This window comes from Asparagus officinalis, chromosome 8 (genome assembly GCF_001876935.1).
Source record: "Asparagus officinalis chromosome 8, Aspof.V1, whole genome shotgun sequence".
Lineage (NCBI taxonomy): Eukaryota > Viridiplantae > Streptophyta > Magnoliopsida > Asparagales > Asparagaceae > Asparagus > Asparagus officinalis.
This window is the reverse complement of record NC_033801.1, coordinates 125604621-125627170: the sequence shown is the minus strand read 5'-3', so window position 1 is coordinate 125627170 and position 22550 is coordinate 125604621. Positions and strand designations below refer to the sequence as shown.

The 22550-nt window shown below is 29.9% G+C and overlaps 1 protein-coding gene across 3 annotated transcripts in view; it reads left to right on the top strand.

Moving 5' to 3' along the window:
* LOC109819714 (cysteine desulfurase 1, chloroplastic-like) overlaps window positions 332–22550 on the top strand; it is a 33910-nt gene continuing 11691 nt past the window's right edge. For all 3 annotated transcript variants that reach the window (XM_020385548.1, XM_020385549.1, XM_020385547.1), the window contains exons 1-7: window positions 332–562; window positions 650–783; window positions 2871–3030; window positions 3191–3377; window positions 6675–6820; window positions 6902–6974; window positions 7128–7191. In XM_020385548.1, the coding sequence (XP_020241137.1) occupies window positions 335–562; window positions 650–783; window positions 2871–3030; window positions 3191–3377; window positions 6675–6820; window positions 6902–6974; window positions 7128–7191 (992 nt within the window). In that variant the 5' untranslated portion in view covers window positions 332–334. The remainder of the gene's footprint in view (window positions 563–649; window positions 784–2870; window positions 3031–3190; window positions 3378–6674; window positions 6821–6901; window positions 6975–7127; window positions 7192–22550) is intronic.

Here is a 22550-nt window from a genome sequence, read left to right as displayed (position 1 = left end):
TAGATTCATGTTGATAAAAGTATTATCACTTTTGTGGGGAATAATAATGTAAACATTGCGGGCCCAACAAGCCGGGACGAGTGGCCTGGCCTGCCTAAAAGCGGACCGGCTCGCGATACCGACGCCTAAACGGGTAATTCTCCCACGGCGGGTACTTGGCTCGCGAGTGCCAAGCGCCCACCTCCGACTGGATCCCGTGCGATCCGAACCGCATCCGACCCGTTACGACCAAGGGAACAGCAAACAGACACAATGTCAATGCCACGTGTCATAAAATCCCAATAAAAGCCTCCTCTCGAGTTTCAACCAACGTGATTCTCATCCCCTGCGAACGATGGCTGCTCTCTCGCACTTCCCTTCGCCTTCTCCTCCTCCCTCTCTATCTAACCATCTCCTCTCTCGATCGAAGCCCCGAATACGAAACCCTAACCCTAATTTTATGACGATCGGCTCTAACCTCCGGGGATTCTCGTCCGCCGGCTATTCATACGGGAGGTCGGCCGCCACGCCTTCGCTCTCCCTCGGTGACATCACGAGGCGCGATTTCTCAACCCTCCATCAGGTCTTTTTCTTGATTTTCCCATGAATTTAGTTTGACTTCAGTTGATTTTCGGTGGAATCGTTTGCTGAGGTTTTTGAGTGGTTGTAGGCTGATAATGGATTCAATCGGGTGTACTTTGATAACGCGACGGCGTCTAAGAAGCCTGATTCGGTTCTCAAGGCTTTGAATGAGTACTACGAGCTGTATAACTCGAATGTTCATCGCGGCGTCCACTACTTGAGGTAGTAATTGATGTCGTGTTGTTAGTTGTCTCAATTCTAACGAGGAAATTTTTTGAATCGGAGTAGAATTAGATAATTTTATAACGTTTGATTGCTTTAAGGATTTATGTGGTAGAATATGGTTTTCGACCATCCAAACTACATCATGAAAGACATTTTAGTACTATGGTTTGTATTTGGACAATAGTGGATTTGCAGACGTGGATGCGCAAATGGATCTTGTTTACAAAATATTTAATCGTCCAAATTGATTGTTTTGTGAATTTTGGAGTTTTAGACCGGAGGTCAAGCTCCTATTAGCTAGATGAGAATTTAGAGTTCATTTGGTCTTCCCATTTAAGGATACTTCGTTTGAATACCATCATCAAAACTCGTCCTCTTGACGCGGCTTTGTTGGTGCATATACGTGATACTCTTGAACTTTCTGCTTATGGAATTCTGGTCATGCCCACTTAATATGTTTTTATCATCACTTTAGTTAGATGCACTGTGTTAGGCTACGCTTGCAATTTGCAGTTTCTATATTAGTGTGGATTCATTTTTGGTACCATAGAAAACAATGGAAGGATAAAGGTTATGGTGATTACTGTTGACCAGTGAGCAAGATTAGTTGTATAATGGTTTTTTTTGAGTTTCAGATTTCCTAATCCTTCTTTGATGCCTTTATAACAGTTGCAGCATCAATTTTATCAGAAAGATACTATGATGATTGAGTAGAGCTCTCTGGGTTTATTTGTAACTGTGTACTCTCTTTCCTTTCATCTTTTTAAACTACTTATGATCGTCATACAGACTGTAAAGTGTACTGAGCTCATTTATCACTATCCCTTGATTCTCTTTGTATGTCCTTCCAGCAAATGATTTTCATTTGAACAATTTTTCAAAACAGCCCCATTTCATTTTTTTTATTTTTAAAATCGACCCATTTTTTTTATTTACCAAAACCGACCCGTTTTTTGCACGTCAGCCTAATCACCCTCCTAAACAGTCGGGGTTGCCAACCCCGACTATTTAGGACATAAATTTTTAGGGTTTAAGGCTTCTAATTGGGGTTTAACACCCTCCTAAATAGTCGGGGTTGGAAACCCCGACTGTTTAGGAGGGTGATTAGGCTGACGTGGCAAAAAACGGGTCGGTTTTGGTAAATAAAAAAATGAGTCGATTTAAAAAAAAAATGAAATGGGGCTGTTTTGAAAAATTGTTCTTTTCATTTTTATTCAACACTTTTCCAGGTTACTCTTGTGCATTTAATTATAGAAGTCCAAAGAATTCTCATAAAGGAGAGACTTGGTTAAAGCTTTTAAGTTTTTCAAGGAAAATTACTAGTTAATACATCACAAGTAGTTATCTTCGAAGTTCGAAGAACATCTGCAAGAAACAAAAGTAGCCTGAATGCCATTACATAAGAAGTCCAAGTTAATCTGGAATTCCTAAAATTTTATGAAAAGTGAGCAAAGTGATGAGCAGCAGACTTTACTGCTTGTTTTCCCCTTCTTCTTTGCTTAGCCAATGATGAAGCATTAATTTGATTTAGTCTTTTCTTTTTCTGATATCCCCTCAGGGGTTGATCTTGTCACCACAAAATTGAGCTAAGACCTGTTTGATGTAACAAGGTAGGTTCATTATATCCTTTTCATTTGTGTTTGAACAGCTTTCCTTTGGTTTGAGAAGCTGCCCTCAATAAGAAGAGCACACATATCGGTTTCCATAATGATGATGAATGGTGCTTATTTTTTACATCTATACTTCTTTCCAGCTCCCTCCTGTGTCATCTGTTTAGAATTATGTCAAACAACTTCCTGTCAACTCAAAAACATTCTTTTATATTACAGCATGATATGGTTCTTAATCAATATTCTTCACACAGACTACTTGTTATGATTTTTTGTATGACCGGCTTGTTTTTTTTAACCTGCATAACATTGTGATTTTTAGTGTAATCATTTTTTTTTTGCTGAATCTGTATGACAATATCTAGAGTACATTGTAGATTTGAAATTTTAACTTCCATTTTGCCAGGTGTTAGTAAAGTTTTAGGTGCAATACTATATCACACATGCTTAATGTCTTTTTTCTGTTGAGATCAGTGCAAAGGCTACTGATGCATATGAGCTAGCAAGATCAAAAGTTGCAAAATTCATCAATGCTAAAGAATACAGAGAGATCGTGTTTACTCGAAATGCTACTGAAGCTATCAATTTGGTTGCTTATTCATGGGGTCTCTCAAACTTGAAATCTGGGGATGAGGTGATCTTTGTACAGCTAGTTATTTTAGCACTTCAACATTTTTTGTCCAAACCTTTTCAGTCTGCATATTATTTGGAAGTTGTTCTATTAAATTCCGGTTCCCATGCTTCTAGATATATAATTATAATTTTTTGTTATCTTATATGTTATTTTTTCTCAGATACTGCTTACAATTGCAGAACACCACAGTGCTATAGCCCCATGGAGGCTAGTTGCTCAAAGAACCGGCGCAACTTTAAAATATGTTGGTCTGAATGAAGAAGAATTTCCTGATATTGAGCAGTTAAAGAAACTTCTATCGTCACACACAAAGCTAGTTGTTACCCATCATGTCTCAAATACACTAGGTAGGTTTCTTGTTTAATCCGTTCATTAATTTTTTACAAGTTCTAGTTTTAAAGATTATTGTGCTTCTATTTCTTTCTTGTTAAAGTTCATAGATACCTACATCTTTGATTGTGAAATTTATACTTAAATTCACACTAAAAAGTGTCTATTTTTGGCAGTTGGTTCTGCATTATCAGTTATCATCTTTGCTTGGATAGGTGCATGTTGAGTGTTTCAGTGAAGTCTCTTTCAGTTATAATTATGGGTTGAAGTACACTAAAAATATTCTCTCTGTAGGTCTTATAGAAAAATCTGGAGTTACTGCAGTTCATTATAGATAATATATTATCTGCTCTTAGGGACTTCTGATTGCCTAAGTTTTTGGGGTAAGTTTTGTGAAAAAATTGATTTATTATAGTGTACTCTTAACATGATTAGTTCTAACTAGTAACTGTTTTTTTTTAAATTTTTGATAGGATCAGGACTCCTAATTAGTCTGAAATCCAACTAAAGAAAATGTAGTTCCACTAGGAATATTCTGAATGTAAAGATTTAGGAGTAATTGTATTGTGTCTATAAGAAGAGCAAGCACTTGAAAATTAGATTCTAATTGGCAAGAGTTGTAGTCCCTAAGGAGAGGTTCACAATATGTTTTAGAGATCTGCTCATGAAAACATTTAGCATCGACAAAATTAAACTGAGGCTAAATTACCAGATTGGAATCTTTTGTACACCTGCTTACCGATTTGGTATTATTTCTAGTTTCGACGATGTTTTGTTATCTTTTTCTAAGCTTGTGCAATTAGACTCAAAACTTTGCCGCTGACGAAAAAGAAGCCGTGAAACTTAATGTGATAGCTATTACTACTATCTTATTCATGAGGAAAGTGCTGGAAGACTATGTGGCACGTTGGTATAAGAATAATATCTTATGCCCAAGTTTATCCAAGAATGTTGATTCTATTTTAAGGATGTAAATTTTGGGACAAAGGGTAGAGTATGGTTATTACCTCCAAAAATAGTGAAGAGAGAGCTTGAGAGGCCAAAAATTGCTAAGAGGAAAGAGGTATCGTGGTTTTTTCACTGGCGACAAAGTTTTGGGTCTAATTGCACATTTTGCTCTGCAAAAAAAAAAAAAAAAATCAAAATGTCACCGGAGGTAGAAAAAAATATCAAATTGTTTAGATGGGTGTACAAAAAATACCAAACAAGTAATTTGGCCAGTAAACTAGTCTAGAAAAATTGAAAGCCAAAAATTTTGACGGAATAGGATGGGAGACATGGTTTTGCATTTCGAGATCAACCACTCCTGAGAACCTGGAAAGACAAAAAATGAGAGAGAGGGACTCATGTTAGAAGTGTATCAAGAGGGAAGCAAAAAACTTCTCTTATGTCTTGTCTTATAATCATCTAACTCGAAGGAAGCCTAAAAAGCAGCAAGAGCAAGGAGATATCCCACCCTCCAAAAGCTTTAGTTACATACTTCTTATATAGTGATATGATTATATCCAACTTCAAGGAAAAGTGGGAGGAAACTCTCCTGTCTATTGTGCGCACATTCTGGGTGGAGATGCAAGTTCTCCATTGTACACCATTTATCTCTATGTTTATGTTAAATGCTTTTTCTTATTTCAAATATGTGAAAAGTAGGTTAATTCAATGTGAGGACTAAGAACGATGAACAACATATACCAAACAAGTGAAGTGAGGGATTGCTCTATTGATGAAGGTGAGATAGTGATGTCAACTGAAGACGCACATATCTTCCTAACCCAAAGATGTGGAATTTGTGCTATGGGAGGAGATGGAGTTTTTCAAGGTTTGTCCAACTTTGCGGAGGCATGAAAGTAAAATAAAAGAACTCATCCTAAAAATTATTTATCTATACTACATATGAAAGAGGATTGCTATGTCAAAACTTTTGATTGCCTCTTTTGCCCTTTCAGTTTTGATAATTCTCAATTATGCCCATTATCAATTATATTTTTTATCAAATGATAAACTGCTAAGCCATGTTAAATAACTCTTTTGCCCTTTCAATTTTGATAATTCCTAGTTAATGCTATTATCACTATATAATGTTTAAATGCTAACCCATGTTATAATCAAAACTTATTAGCAAATGATTAAAGTAAAAAATAAAAATAAAACTAAACTATAGTTGATATATTAAAATTAAAATTATGTCAAAAACTATCATTCCTACTGCAATTGATTCTAAACTTTTATACTATAATCTTTATTTTTACTCATAAAATTGATTAAAAAAATATGGGAAAACTATCTCCACATGCGACTGACGTTCACTACACTAGTTAATAGAATTTTAAATTTAAGGAGTTTGTTGAAATTATTGTTGTATCTTAGAAAGGCGATGCAGGCGGAATTATATGCGATGGGGTTAGCAAGTACTCGATTAAACCTCTTCTCCATCTGTATAATTCATGCAATTGAGTGAATATAATGACACTCGAGGTATTACCTGTGTATTAGTTCTTTTTTAGTTACTATTATTTACTACGTTTGATATGCATTCATATCTAAATTTGAAGTGTGATGAAATTTTACTAAGTTTTGCCTTATGGAACTAGAAGGTGGAAGACAATAGTTGAGTTGTTGCTTTTTAGTTTTATCCTTAGTATAGTTACAGTTTTACAAATTCTTAAAGGTTTCAAGATTCAAGTTATAACAAAAGCTTAGCAGGGTCTGGATATTATGAATTAGCTTTTGGGACTGAATTCATCTTCTCGTAGTGAATATTTTTCCTGGACAATTTTATTTTTCTAATGGATATTATGAGTACTCAGTATGGACCCTTGCCACCCATGTTTGTCGACAATTAAAAGCTCCATCCTAATAACATCTTTGTATTTTCTGATCTGCTCACTATTTACACATTTGATGAACCATATCATTTCATATAAATGTCTGAATTGGTGGGTCTCTTATGCCATTGTATTCAAACTTTTAGGAAGTGGTAGTTTTGTCTAATCATGGGAGCATGGGCGCGTACACACACAGATACATGCATGCATGCATGCATGCATGCATGGTGGTCATAACCCTATTTCTAGTCTTCCGTTTAGTTAGCAGAAAATCTGAAAAGTCTCTCTCCATGTACCTCTTTCGCTTACATATCTCCAAGTTTTTAAACTTGAGAATGGGGTTCTTATTACTGCTTGATTATGCATTTATTTATTTAAATTTTTTCATTGTTATATATCTCACATATTAAGCAATTCTTCTTGGTGGTAACAATGGAATGCCTATGGTTTAATGTCAAGTTTACCAATTACATCGAATGTCCTTTCCTCTAGGTTCTGTTCTGCCTCTTAATGAAATTGTGGCTTGGTCTCATGATGTTGGTGCAAAAGTTCTTGTTGATGCTTGTCAGAGTATTCCACACATGGTCATTGATGTGCAGAAACTCGATGCTGATTTTCTTGTTGCCTCTTCTCACAAGGTTTGTCTAACCTTTAACAAAGAATAAATTCTAGTTTTATCCTTAGGAAGTTATTGTTTGAAAGTCATAGTTGCATAACAGATGTGTGGACCTACCGGCATTGGTATCTTGTATGGAAAATGCAAAATTCTTGAAGAGATGCCTCCTTATTTAGGTAAGAAAATAATTCTGTGTCGCATAGGAAAAGTTTGCCCGTACCACTTGTTGGTTACCTACATATATTTGTGATGGAATTATTTTTAGGTGCTTGGATTATTCTAGAAGTTCTTATTGTTTACTGCCTTAACACTGTTGACTTTACGGATAGGTGGTGGTGAAATGATTGCTGATGTGTTTCAAGATTATTCTACTTTCGCTGATCCTCCTTCCAGGTCAGGGAAATACTTCCCTTGTACGTAACTGTACCAAAAATTGGTACTTTTTTTTTCCTTTTTTGGGTTAATTTGGGGCAAGTTTTGATGACTTTAACTTCAGGGTATTCGTCTAAAAAATGGGTGATCTTTAGGGTACTTATTCACTAGTAACTCTTCTTTCTTTAATATGCATATCTTTTATAGCTGAAAAGGATTATAGACCATCTGAAGTTCACAATTTAGAATCCCCAAGTTTATTGTCAATAATGACAACTGATTTGTATAGTTATTCGTACAAGTCGTGATCGGAAGACTACAATATAAAATATTTTCTTATGCAAGTATAGCTTAACCTGATAAAAGTGTTTGATCTGAATCTGGTACAGACCTCTTCGGGAGCTTAGGAGATCTTAACCATAAGGCCTAAGGTTACCCTAACTAAATATTAGCTACAACTACTAGGCCTGAAGGGGGAAGAGGAACAAAATACTCTAAGAGAGTCATTGATTCAATTCCTCTTATTTGGATTCAGGATCATTAAAATATGATCAAGTAATTTTAAATGAACATAGACAAGTTACCGTGTAAAATCACTCGTTTTGTAAATATGTATGGCAATATTTGATGTGTACATAATAAATTTATTTTTGCACGAAATAAACCAAAATTGTCAAAAATTATGAGTTATAACCCATGAAAATCGCAAAGATGAGGTACACATAATAAATCTGCATTCGTTTGAAATGATTGAAAATTGACAAATCGTGGATTGTACCTCATGAAAATTAGGAATTTTAATGTATACTTAATTTATTTATATTAGTTCAAAATGAGTCAAAATGTCAAAAATTGTGAGTCATAGCCTATAAAACCGCAAATTTTAATGTACACATAACAAATTTACTTTTGTTAGAAATAAACCAAAATAGACGAAATTCATGGGCTATATAGTTCATGAAAATCTCAAATTTTGATGTATGCATTTAGATGTATACTTAGTTTCTTTATATTAGTTCAAAATGAGTCAAAATTGTCAAAAATCGTGAGTCATAGCTCCTAAAACCACAAATTTTAATGTACACAACAAATTTACTTTTGTTTGAAATAAACCAAAAAAGACAAAATTCGTGGGCTATATAGTTCATGAAAATCACAAATTTTGATGTACTAGTTTTTATGGACGTGCAATGCACGTGATTAAATATCATAATTATTTTTTTGTTTATTTTTTACTATTACTCAGTTAGATTCATTTTGAGTTGAAATTAACCTTGATTATTGCATTTGCTATAATTTTTATTTAGACATTTTGAAAATTTTGATGGAACGGATCAATATAGTATTATATACTTAGATACATAACATCATTTTTTCAATTTGTACACATCAAACTTCATGTAAATGATCTCCAATTCGTTTATCTTAGTCATTAAATATAGTGTTAAATTTGAAGAAAAAATACAACAATTAAGCTGTTCTTGATGTGTTAAAAAAAAGATATAAATAAATTTCTACAATAAGAGCTTGATCCGAGGAAGAATATTGTACGTAAAAGTGAAATCCTAAATAGTAAGATGGTTTGTATGATTGTATAAGCTCGGCACAGAACACAAACTTTGCACCAGATCACAAGAGATATAAATAAAAAAAATTCTACAATGTATAATAAGATGATCCATTACATTTTGTTCCTAATTATTGATAGAATTAAAAAACATGAACTAAAGATTAATGGTAACTCTAGTATAATTTTATATGATAAAAGTATTAACTTAAGCATATAAAGATACTAAAATTTTACATGAAAATCCCTTCTAAAGATTCCTTCTTTACTCAAAAAATGAAGCTACTTTATAAAATATTCAAAGAATATCACAATTTGTAAAACTTTTAGGGTACTTTATGCAAATTACAAACTACTATAGGTCTATTTCTAATTCCCTTATTTTCAATGTATTGTTATTGAGGGTTTGGAATTGTGGTTTTTTTGGATTTTTTTTTTTGAATTTTGATAGTGATTTTGCAATTTTTGAAATTTTCAGTGAGCAGTGTAAATGTGTCTTTTGCAATTTTTGAAACTTTTAGTGTACTTTATACAAATTGTAAATTATTTATTGATCTCTATCTAATTCTCATATTTTTAGTGCACTATTAGGTTTAAATATCTTAGGGTTTTTTTAAAATATGAATTTTGATATTGTCTTTAAATTCTAAGGTTTTTTTTTGAATTTTTTTTGAAAATTTTGAAATTTTAGGGTGTCTTATGCAAATTACAAACTACTCATAGGTCTATTTTTAGTCCCCATACTTTCATTATACTATTATTGAGGGTTTGAAGTTCTAATGGTTTTTCGCGAACTTTTTTGAATTTTGGTGGTATTTTTGCAATTTCTCAAACTTTCAAGTATTTTCTCTTAATTATAAATATAGGAACTGTTTAAAATTCTTATTATAAGATAATTGTTAAGTTTTAAATTTCAAGGTGCCCTCATAAATCTATAATCTGTGAAGGAATTTTTGTTAGGATTTTCCAATTTCGAGGGTTTGTTTGACATCTCTGAAAATTTTAGAGTATTCTTTGCAAATTAAAAATTATTTAGTTTGTTATTTATAATGCTTATATTTCCAATATATTTTAGGTTTGCTATAGTCAAGGTCCTTTTATAAATTTCAACTTTAAGGGTTTTTTTTGCATTTTTGTAAACTTTTAGGGGTTTTTCTACCAATTAAAAATTATTTATGAGGCTATTTGTAATTCCTATATCTTCAATATAATGTTAGGTTTGAAATTCTTAAGGTTTTTTTAAAACTTATGAATTTTCAATGTTTAAAATTCTCGGGTTTTTTTGTAAATCTTCAATTTGAGTTTTTTTGCAATTTTTAAAAATTTTAGGATGCTTTATGTAAATTACAAACTATTCATGATTCTATTTTCAATTCTTATATTTTTAGTCTAATGCTATTAAGGGTTTGAATTGAAATTCTCATGATTTTTTGTGAATTTTTTATTTTCAAAATGTTATTCATAATTTTCGGGGTGTTTCTAAGAATTATAAATTTAGGAGCTATTTGAAATTCTTATGTAAAGATATCCTAGGAAGAATTTCCAACAAAGCAACTTGTTATTATATCATTGATTGTGCTTGATCTTTGTTGGATATTGTAGTAAATTTTCTAATTTCTATATCTTCAATGTAGGTTTGTAATTTAGGGTTTTTATAAAAAAAAATTATGAATTTTGAGTGTTTGAAACTTTAAGGGTTTTGTGAATCTTGAAATTTTGAGGTTTTCTTTTGTATTTTTAGAAATATTTAGGGTGCTTTATGCGAATTACAAACTATTTATGGGTCTATTTTTAATTTCATATTTTCAGTCTATTGTTACTGATGGTTTGAAATTCTCATATTTTTTTGTGATTTTTTAATTTTGGGGTGTCTTTTGTGATTTTTTTGAAAATTTTATGGTGTTTTCTACAAATTATAAATTTAAGAGCTATTTGTTATTCTTATATAAATATGGATTTCTTAGGAAGATATTTCCTCAAAGCAGCATCATTGATTATGCTCCGTCTTTGCTGAATACCGTAGTAGATTTTCTAGGAAGCTGGTGTCTTAAGATTTAGGATGAAGTAGTGTATTACGAGCTAATATCCATATCGTAAACTATTTGTGAATTGGTCGCGTGCAACTTGATCAGCAGTTTCCCCCTACACGTGTTCTTTTTTATGCGCATCACACGACCCAATCCCTTGGTGAAGCTAAAATTAGTGGATGTCAACTATCACACGCGTGTTGTTGCAGTTGTTTTAGTGTTACTTTAATTCAACTCTTTTTATCACACTCTATTCAAGGCTATGACAAAAGATGGACTTGTATACATATAAAGGTCACAATTTAATTTATTGCAACCAAATAAGGATAGACTTGTTTCTCTTAAATGCGGTAAAGATAATATCTTACTTGGACATTTTAGTTTATAATCGGTAAAAAATGAAATTGCAATTGAAATAATTAAGAAAATTATATTATTGATGAATATTGTCGTGACCCAACAATGTTTGATAACTAAAAAAGAAAAATAGATTTTAAGCAATGAGAGGAGCATGCATTTTGAAGGAGACGAAAGTGCTATCGAAATTGTGTAATTCTTGAGCTATATATATAGGCATGAGATGTTGCATGTGAGAGGAACAATTATAAATGGAGTTCTATTTGGATAAAAATTGCGTAATTTCTTAAAGTTTAAAATTGTTAATACCTAAGATTAGGAGAGGAGAAAGGAGGATGACCATTTATTTTTGAGATAATATAGGAGGATAACAATTATAAATAGAGTTTTATTTAGATAACAATTATAATTCAAATTTTAATTAAATAATTTAGATTTAGAGGGGTTTTGAGAGGATTAAAATTTTTAGGGTTTGTTTATTTAGGAATTAATATCCTTAAGTTGGTCTTATCTCTTACCAATCTCCAATCCACACGTTTTTAGTTTGTATTTCGAGTTTCATTTCCCATGGAAATTAATACTATCTATCTATTAACTAAAACCTATGTGTGCATGCATTTTTCCACAAGAAACCAAATACAATCTCTATCAAACAAAGAACAAATAAAGATTCAATACAAATATTGGCAGCGGAATAGTTTCATGTACCTTAAGGTTCTCAACATAGAGAGGATTTTGACCTTTGTTTCAAATTGTTGTTGATATCTTAATTTCCTTTCCCAACAAATCATGTAGCTAATTTTTTTTGGTAGAGGACATTGCATGAAGTAGGATAGAATTCAACATCAAATTTATAAATAGTATGGTTTAATTTCCTTATAGAAAAGCTGCATGTTTCAATCATACCAAATTACTTGAAGCATCTACTGCAATTTTCTTTTTTTTAATTGCAACTTTATTTATCCTTCCTAACTACAATGTCACTATCAAACATGAGAACTATAAATCTCACTGTAATATTACTTCTGCAACTCTTATCTTTATCCTAAATCAAACAAATCCTTAGAGTTCTTAAAAAATTATCATAAAATATTTTCATTATAGAAAAGTATTGAAAGTTTTCATATTATCAAAATCACCTATTTTAATATTATGGGTTTTCTAATATTAGCCACTTAAGTCTTAATATTTTGTTATTAGTGTGAAATTTCTATTTGGCTCCTCAATACTTATATTGCTACAATTATTATTCATTGGAGGGATTAACTTGAAATAGCTTATAAAAATTGAAGGACATAATATCAGTTTTCATGATTCAAAGGACTAATTTCATAATAACTTATAAGAATTGGGTCTAAGTAGCAAATTATTAATCTCAGTATAGATTTGAAGGCACTAATATCAAAATAAATTCTATGTGGATAACAATTGTATTATTTCTTGAAGTTTGAAATTATTAATACGTAAGATTAGCATAGGATTAGGATTGAAGTTAATAATTAGTATTTGCTATATTATGTAGGATAGGACATATGTAGCATTACTATAGTGGTTTTAAATTTAAATTGTTCAGCTATGGGATAGGACAAATATAGTATTATTATAGTGATAATAATTTTAAATTGTTGATTCCTGTGAGATTAGTGTAGGATAATTAGGATTAGGATAGATTAAGATTAAAATATAATATTTAAAATAATGAAGGGTAATATTGACTGTGGAAACCTTTCCCCAAACTCGTGCTTTTAAAGGGAGTATGATATGATATGATATGATATATAATTTATTTATATTTGTTCAAAATAAAAAAATTGTTAAAAATTGTGAGTTATAGCCAATAAAAATTGCAAAGATTGATGTACACAATAAATTTACTTTCGTTCAAAATAAACAAAAATTGACAAAATTCGTGGATTATAGCTAATGAAAATTGTAAATTTTGATGTACACATTTATTTATATTTGTTCAAAACAAACCAAAATTGTAAAAAATCGTGGGTTAGAGGCTATGAAAATTGTAAATTTTGATTACACATAATATAGTTACTGTTGTTCGAGATGAACTAAAATTGAAAAATCCATGGGTTATAGCTAATAAAATTCACGAAATTTGATGTGCTCATAATGAATATACTTTTATTTTAATTAACCAAAATTGGCATTAATCGCTCATGAAATTCGTGGGTGTTGATGTTATAATTTATTTATATTCATTCAAGACAAATCAAAATTATTAGACATCGTGGGTTATAGCTCATGAAATTCATAAATTTTGATGTACACATAAATTATTTATATTTATTCAAACTTGATAAAAAGCGTGAGTTATAGCTTATGAAACCATGAATCTTGATGTACACATAATTATTATATTCATTCAAAATGAATCAAAATTGTCAAACATTATGAGTTATAGCTCATGAAAATCTTGAATTGCTCATGAAAATCTTGAATTTGATGTACATATAATTTGTTTTTATTAATTTAAAACAAATCACAATTGACAAAAATCATGAGTTAGCTCATGAAAATCATGAATTTTTATGTACATAATTTGTCTATATACATCCAAAATATATCAAAATTGTAAAAAAAATCATAGACTATAGTTAATAAAAATTACAAAATTTTATGGACATAATAAGTTTACTTTTGTTCGAAATTAATCGACATTGAAAAAAAGTGTGCATTGTAGCTCATGAAAATCGCAAATTATGATGTATACATAATTTATTAATATTTGTTTAAAATGAACTAAAATTGTCAAAAATTATGGGCTATAGTCTATAAAAATCGTAAGATGTACGCATAATAAATTTATATTCATTATATATATTATTTATATTTTTTCCAAATAAACTAAAGTATATGAGACTCATGGATTTTAGCTCATGAAAACCTTAAATTTTGATGTATGCATAATATATATATATGTTTAAAATAAACAAAAAATTATCAAAAATCACGGCTTATAAACCATAAAAATCGCAAATTTTGATGTAAACATAATAAAGTTACTTTCATTCAAAATGAACCAAAATTGTAAAAAATCATGAGTTCTAGCCTGTAAAAATTCTAAATTTTAATGTACACTTAAACAAATTTATTTTATTTCGAAATGAACTAACATTGACAAAATTCATGGGTTATAGCTTATGAAAAGCGAAAAATTATTAAAAATCGTGGGATATAGGCCATGAAAATCGCAAATTTTGATAAATGCATATATAATTTGCTTTTGTTTGTTGCAAACCGAACTAGAAAAAGTTATCGGTTATAGCTTATGAAAATCACAAATTTTGATACATAATAAATTCACTTCCATTTGAAACGAAACAAAATTGACAAAAGTCGTGGGTTATAGGCTTATAGTTCTTAAAAATCGCGAATTTTTAGTACACAATTTATTTAAATTCATTAAAAACAAAACAAATTGTCAAAAACTGTGAGTTATGACTCACAAAAATTGCGAAGATGCATACATAATAAATTTAAATTCGTTCAAAATAAATGAAAGTTGACAAATTTCATGGATTCTAGCTCATGAAAATTTTCATGTATACTTAATTTATTTATATTTGTTCAAAATGAACTAAAATTGTCAGAAATGATGAGTTGTAGCCTATAAAAATAAAAAATTGTAATGTACACTTAATAAATTAACTTTCACTCAAAATGAACCAAAATTGCATTCTTGGGTTAAAATTGCAAATTATCATTTTTACATAATTTATTTATAGCTTTATGAAATTAAGTAAAATTGTTAAAAATCATGCATTATCTAGCCTATGAAAATGACATTTTGATGTATACATAAAAAATTTATGTTCATCTTAAACAAACCAAATTTGTTTAAAATTCTTGGATTATAGATCATGAAAATTTCATGTACACATAATTTGTTTACGTTAGTTTTAACAAACCAAAATTGTCAAGAATCATGTCTAAGTGATGCAAATCGCAAATTTTGTTTAACACAATAAATTTACTTTTGTTCGGAACAATCGAATTTAAAAAATTTGTGGCTTATTAGTTATTGCTCATGAAAATCGTATATTTTGATCTACACATAATAATTTTTATTTAAAATAAAATAATATTGGCAAAAATCTGGGATTATAACTCTTGTAAATCGTAAATTTTTATGTACACATAACTTATTTCAATTTATTCAAACGAACTAAACTTGTAAAAAATTGTGGGTTATTGCCTTTGAAAATCGTAAAATTGTGCACATACTAAAGTTGCATTCATTTGAAATGAATGAAAATTCACAAAAATTGTGGATTGCAGCTAATAAATCGGATTATAGCTCATGAAAATGTAATGTAAATGTAATTTGATAAAAATATGGATTATAGCTCATGAAATTAATGTAGTTTGATAAAAATATGGATTATAGCTCGTGAAAATCATGAATTTTGATGTATACTTTTTTATTTATATACGTTCAAAATGACCAAGGCTATCAAAACTCATGAGTCATAACCCATAAGAATCGCAAATTTTTCTATACACATAATAATTTTTTTTTTGAAATGAACCAAAGTTGATAAAGTTCGTCGTTTATAGCTCATGAAAACCGCAAATTTTGATGTATGCATAATTTATTTATATTGATAAAAATGAACAAAATTATCAGGAATCGTGAGTTATTGCCCATGAAACGGGCAAATTTTGACGTATGTATTAATAAATTTACTTTCGTTTAGACTAACCAAACCTAACTAATTTTGTGGATTATAGCTTATAAAAATTGTAAATTTTGGTGTACAATTTTGGTTATAGGCCATGAAAATCAGGAAATTTGATTTACACGTAATAGATTTGCTTTTTCAAAATGAACCAAAATTAAAAAATCCATACTTTATATCTCATGACATGAATTTTGATGTACACATAATAAATTAACTTTCATTCAAAATGTATCAAAATTGACAAAAACTGTGTTATAGCTCATAAAAATCATGATTTGTTGTATACACATAATTTATTTGTCAAAATTGTGGATAGGCCATGAAAATCGGGTTTTTGATTTACACATAATAGGTTTACTTTTTTCAAAACGAACAGAAATTGAAAAATCCATGGTTTATATCTCGTGACGTGAATTTTGATGTACACATATTAAATTAACTTTCATTCAAAATGAATAAAAATTGACAAAAATCGTCATGAAAATCATAATTTTTTTTATGTACACAATTTATTTATTATCATACAAAATGAATCAGAATTGTCAAAAATCGTGGGTTATAGCTTATAAAATTTGGAATATTGATGTGCACATAATTCATTTCTTTTCATTCAAAATAAATTAAAATTTGATGTACACATAATAAATTTACTTTTGTATGAAACAAACCAACATTGAAAAATGTGTAGGTTATAGCTTATGAATATGTACACAAAATCTATTTATATTCATTCAAATGGAACTGAAGTTGTCAAAGAATTGCAAGTTATAACTCATGGAAATCTCAAAGATGTACACAATAAATTTACATTTGTTCGAAATGTATAAAAATTAAAAAAAATCGTGGATTGTAGTTAATGAAAATCATGATTTTGATGTGTACTTGATTTATTTATATTCTCATTCAAAATGAATCAAAATTGTAAAAAATCATGAGTTGTTGCCATAAAAATCACAATTTCATTGCACACATAATAAATTTACTTATATTAGTTCAAAATGAACTAAAATTGTCAAAAATCCATAAGTTGTTGACCATAAAAATCATGAACATTATTGTACACATAATAAATTTATTTTGTTTGAAATGAGCCAAAACTTACAAAATCCTTGGGCTATAGTTTCATGAAAATCATGAACTTTGATATGCATAAGATTGTAAAAAATCACGGGTCATAACCCACGAAAATCGCACACTGTCATATAAAGGTAGCCCAATACACGAGACTTCCACCATTGTGGGTTCTAGGAAGGGTCAGATTTACGTGGCCTTACCATCGCATGGGAAGAGTCTGTTTCCAGGTTGATGTACACATAATAAAATTATTTTTATTTAAAAAAAACCAAAATTCATTAGATTATAGCTCATGAAAATTGTAAATTTTATGCACACAGTTTGTTTACATTTGTTCGACATAAACCAAAAATTGTCTTGAATCATGTGTTAAAGGCCACGCAAACCACTAATTTTGATGAACACAAAAAATTTAGTTTTGTTTGAAACATACCGAAGTTGAAAAATCTTGTGGGTTATGGCTAAAAAAAATCATGAACTTTGATGTACGCATAATACATGTACTTTCATTTGAAACAAAACAAAATTGACTAAAATATTGGGATATAGCTCTTGTGAATTGCTAATTTTATATACACACAACTTATTTAAATTCATTCAAAACAAACGATTTTTTTTAAAAATTATGAGTTATAGCCCATGAAAATCACAAAGATGTACACATAATAAATTTATATTCGTATAAAAGAACTAAAAATTGGCAAAAATCATGGATTGTATGTCTTGAAAAATCATGAATTTTGACGTGTAGTTAATAGGTCATGAAAATCATGAATTTTAATGTACACATTATTTATATACATTTTAAAACGAATTGAAATTGTCAAAAGTCATAAGTTGTAACCCATGAAATTACAAATTTTAATGTCCACATAATAAATTTACTTTTATTTTAAACAAACTGAACTTGAAAAACCTGTAGGCTATAGCTCATGAAAAGCGCGATTTTTTATGTACACATAATAAATCTACTTTCATTCAAAATGAGATAAAATTGACAAAAATAGTGGGTTACAGCTTATCAAATCATGAATTTATAATACACATAATTTATTTAAATTCATTCAAATCGAACGAAAATTTTCAAAAATCATGGATAGCCCATGAAAATCGGAAAGATGTACACATCATAAATTTACATTCGTTAAAAATGAACAAAAATTGATAAAAATTGTGAATTATAGCTTATGATAATCATGAATTTTTTATGTACACTTTATTTATATTTTTCAAAATGAATCAAAATGGTCAAAAATCATGAGTTGACCATTAAAATTGTAGATTTTGATGTATACATAATAAATTTATTCGTTTGAAATGAACGATTTGATACTAACATTGACGAAATTTGTGGGTTATAGGTTATGAAAATCACAAATTTTGTTGTATACATAATTTATTTATGTTTCTTCAAAATGAAGCAAAGTAAAAAAATTGTAGGTTATATCCCAACAAAATTACAAATTTTGATATACATGTAATTAATTTACTTTCGTTTGAAATTAACTAAAATTGACAAAATTCTTAGATTATAGATCATGAAAAGTGCAAATTTTGATGTACACATAATTTATTTTCATTCGTTCAAAACAAACCAAAATTGCCAAAAATCATATGATGTAGGCTATGAAATTCGCAAATTTTCATGAATAAATAATAAATTTATTATTCGAAACAAATTGAAGTTGAAAAAACATGTTGGTTATAGCTCATAAAAATTGTAAATTTTGATATACTCATAATAACTTTACTTTCATTTGAAACAAAAATTTTGACAAGAATCTTAGGCTATAAATCTTGTAAATCACAAATTTTTATGCATAAATAATTTATTTAATTTCATTAAAATCAAACTAAATTGTTAAAAATCTTAGGTAATTATTGCCTTTGAAAATCGCAGAGATGTGCATGTAATAAGTTTATATTTGTTAAAAATAAACTAAAATGGACAAAAATCAAGGATTGTAGCTCATGAAAATCATGAATTTTATGTGTACTTAATTTATTTATATTCGTTTAAAATGAACTAAAGTTGTCAAAAATTGTGAGTCATACCTACATTTTCAAATTTTAATGTACACAACAATTTTTTTTTTGAAATAAACCAAAATTGATAAATTTCATGGATTATAGCTCATAAAACTTGGAAATTGTCATCGCGGGTGGTAAGCCCACATAAATCACAAAGTTTTATTTACACAATAATTTTACTTTCATCCGAACAAAAATTGGCAAAAAAATATAGATTATAATTCATGAAAATTGTAAAATTTAATGTGAATATAATTTATTTACATTCGATAAAAACAATAGAAAAATCTCTGAAATCATGAGTTGTAGGAAGTGAAAATCGCAAATTTTGATTTGCACATAGTAGTTTGCTTTTAGTTTTGAAACAAATCTAAGTAGAAAATTTTGTGGGTCATAGGCTTATTGGTCATGAAAATCACAAATTTTGAAGTTCACATAATAAATTCAATTTCATTTAAAATGAAATAAAATTGATAAAAATCGTGGGTTATGACTCATGAAAATCGTGGGTTATGACTCATGAAAATCACAAATTTTTATGTATATGATTCATGAAAATCAAAAAATTTTATGTACACATAATTTATTTACATTCATTCAAAATAAACCAAAGTTATCAAAAATCATGAGCTATAACTCATGAAAATCGTAAAGCTATACACAATAAATTTACATTCGTTCGAAATGAAAGAAAATTGATAAAATTCATGGATGGTGGCTCATGAAAATCATGAATTTTGATTTATACTTTTTTACTTGTATTTGTTCAAAATGAGCAATGTTGTCAAAACCCGTTAGCCCATAAAAATCACAAATTTTGATGCACATAATTAATTTACATTAATTGAAATGAACCATAGTTGACAAAATTCGTGGTTATAGCTCATAAAAATCTCAAATTTTGGTCTATACATAATTTATTTATATTTTTTCAAAATGAACCAAAATTGTCAGGAAATAATTTATTTGTATTTGTTCTAAATGAACCAAAATTGTTAAGAATTGTGAGTTGTAGCCCACAAAAATAGAAAAACTTGATTATACAATAATAAATTTATTTTCATTTAAGGTTCCAAAATTGACGAATTCGTCGATTATAGCTCTTGAAAATTGTAAAATTTTGATGTATACAAAATAAATTAACTTCGTTCAAAATAAATCAAAATTGACAAAATCGTGTGTTATAGCTCATGAAAATCATGAATTTTGATGCACACATAATTTATTTATAGTCATTTAAAATGAATGAGAATTGTAAAAAAATCGTAGATTATAGCTTATTAAAATCATGAATTTTGATGCATGCATAATTCATTTGTTTTTATTTAGAATGAATTCAAAATTGTTAAAAATCATAGGTTAATAGCCCATGAAAATTGCAAATTTTAATTTTGATATAATTTATTTATATACATTCAAAACGACTCAAAATTGACAAAAAATTATGGGGAAGCCCATGAAAATTGTAAATTTTGATGTACTCATAATAATTTTACTTTTGTTCGAAAGGAATCATATTGAAAAATCTATAGGTTATACCTCATGAAAATTGCGAACCAAATTATCAAAATTTGAGGGTTATAGGCCATGAAAATTGCAAAGATACTCACATAATTAATTTACATTCATCTAAAGTAAACAAAAATTGACAAAAATCATGGTTTGTGGCTCATGAAAAACATTAAACAAATCTCATATAAACATTTACATATTCGATATGTTTGCTTATCGATATGTACTAGTTTTGAGAGAATCAAAAGCTCTAAATTGATTTTTCAGCCAATTATTTAAAATTCAGATTTGTAAATCATAAATAATTTAAATTCTACTTAAAAATGAAATTCTTTAGGGGGAAAAAGCCTTCTTAACCAGGAAAGGCCACCATTTATCATCCATACATGTTTATGCCTGGCCAATATGTGTTGTTATGTTCAGCTTAGTGTCAAGTAAGTGTGGGTGGGGACTAGATTGAACCCTTAGTCAGGACTGAAGTCAATTGTATGTTTTCTTTTTAATGCATGGATGTATCAGTGTGTTTGTCATGTTCATGTTCATGATTTTAATGTAGGTGTTATTTCTTATATAAATACATTAATAGATGTTATTTTAGTTTTCAAATATAAAATACATATAACTTTTAAAATCAGCCTTTACCGGCTTTATGTTGGTTTGGTTCAATATGCTTATTGTAGATCAGCTTTTAACTTTCTTTACCTGATGTTTGAGATTGATTGCAACCATACCATACGGGATGGTTTAGCAAAGATTAGGCCCGACCTGAGGCGAGGTTTAGAGTTTATGATGTTGGGTTGCATTATGGTTGACCATCTATCTAACACACACCCCATGAAGTTCAGACGTAGGTGATTGCTGATAGTATTTGTTAAGATGAATCATGTTTATATCTGAGGCAATGCATTTGCCAAAGTTCTAACCCACAAGTCAAAGTAGTTATCCTCCTTCAACAGTTAAAGATCAATCACCGCTTGTAATTTTTCTAGTACTACCTGGAGGCTACCTCTTTGCATCATTAATAGTTATTTTTTCAGATACAAGTTTTCTTGTGGAGGCAGAGGCATAAGCAGTTGCTCAGTTTTCTTTTTGTTAGTCAACAATTGAGGCCAACAAACTTTCGGTGGCCTCCGTTGTTGACATCAAGAGAAAGGAGGAGCTAGAGCCGCAACAACAGCCTCCGTTGTTGACATCAAGAGAGAGGGGGAGCTAGAGCCGCAATTACGGTGGCCTGTCGTTGTTTGTCAAATAAAGAGGCCGGTTTTGTTTTTCCTTTTGTTCGTCAACAAACATGAGGCGTGATTGGTGGTCTTATGAATCCTATAAATCCCTTAATCCGCTCTGATACCAGTTTGTTGGGGAAATTACCCACGAAACCAGAGAATAGAACAATCACAAACACAATATTTACGTGGTTCGATCAAATTGATCTACGTCCACGGCAAGAGGATTCTCCTAAATTCATTATTAGTAGAGATGTTACTTTTAATGAAAGATATATGCTTGATCATGGGAAGGTTTCTGTTGAGTCTACAGGAAATGTAGAGAAGACCATGGATAAGGTGGAGCTTCAGGTGGAGCTCGAGGGAGAGACGTCTCAAAAGTCGTCTATAAAATTTTCTCCTACAGCTGTAGAAGAGCAACTTGATTCAGGCTCAGATGCTGATGATGCTGAGACTGAAGAACCTTATTCCATAGCCACTGGCAGAGAGAGGAGACAGATCAAACCTCCTCAAAGATATGCACATGCTGAATTAGTGACGTATGCTCTCACGACAGCTGAAGAGATGAGTATTACCTCCTCAAAGATATGCACATGCTGAATTAGTGACGTATGCTCTCACGACAGCTGAAGAGATGAGTATTCAAGAGCCATCAAACTTTACTGAAGCTATCTCATGCGGAGAATCTGGACGTTGGGCCACAGCTATGACAGAAGAACTCGAGTCACTCTACAAGAATCAGACTTGGGATTTGGTGCAATTACCTAAGGGTAAAAGGGCAATTGGATGCAAGTGGATTTTTAAGAAGAAAGAAGGGATCCCAGGGGTTGAAGATGCTAGATTCAAAGCACGGTTGGTGGCTAAGGGTTATAGACAAAAGGAGGGAATTGAC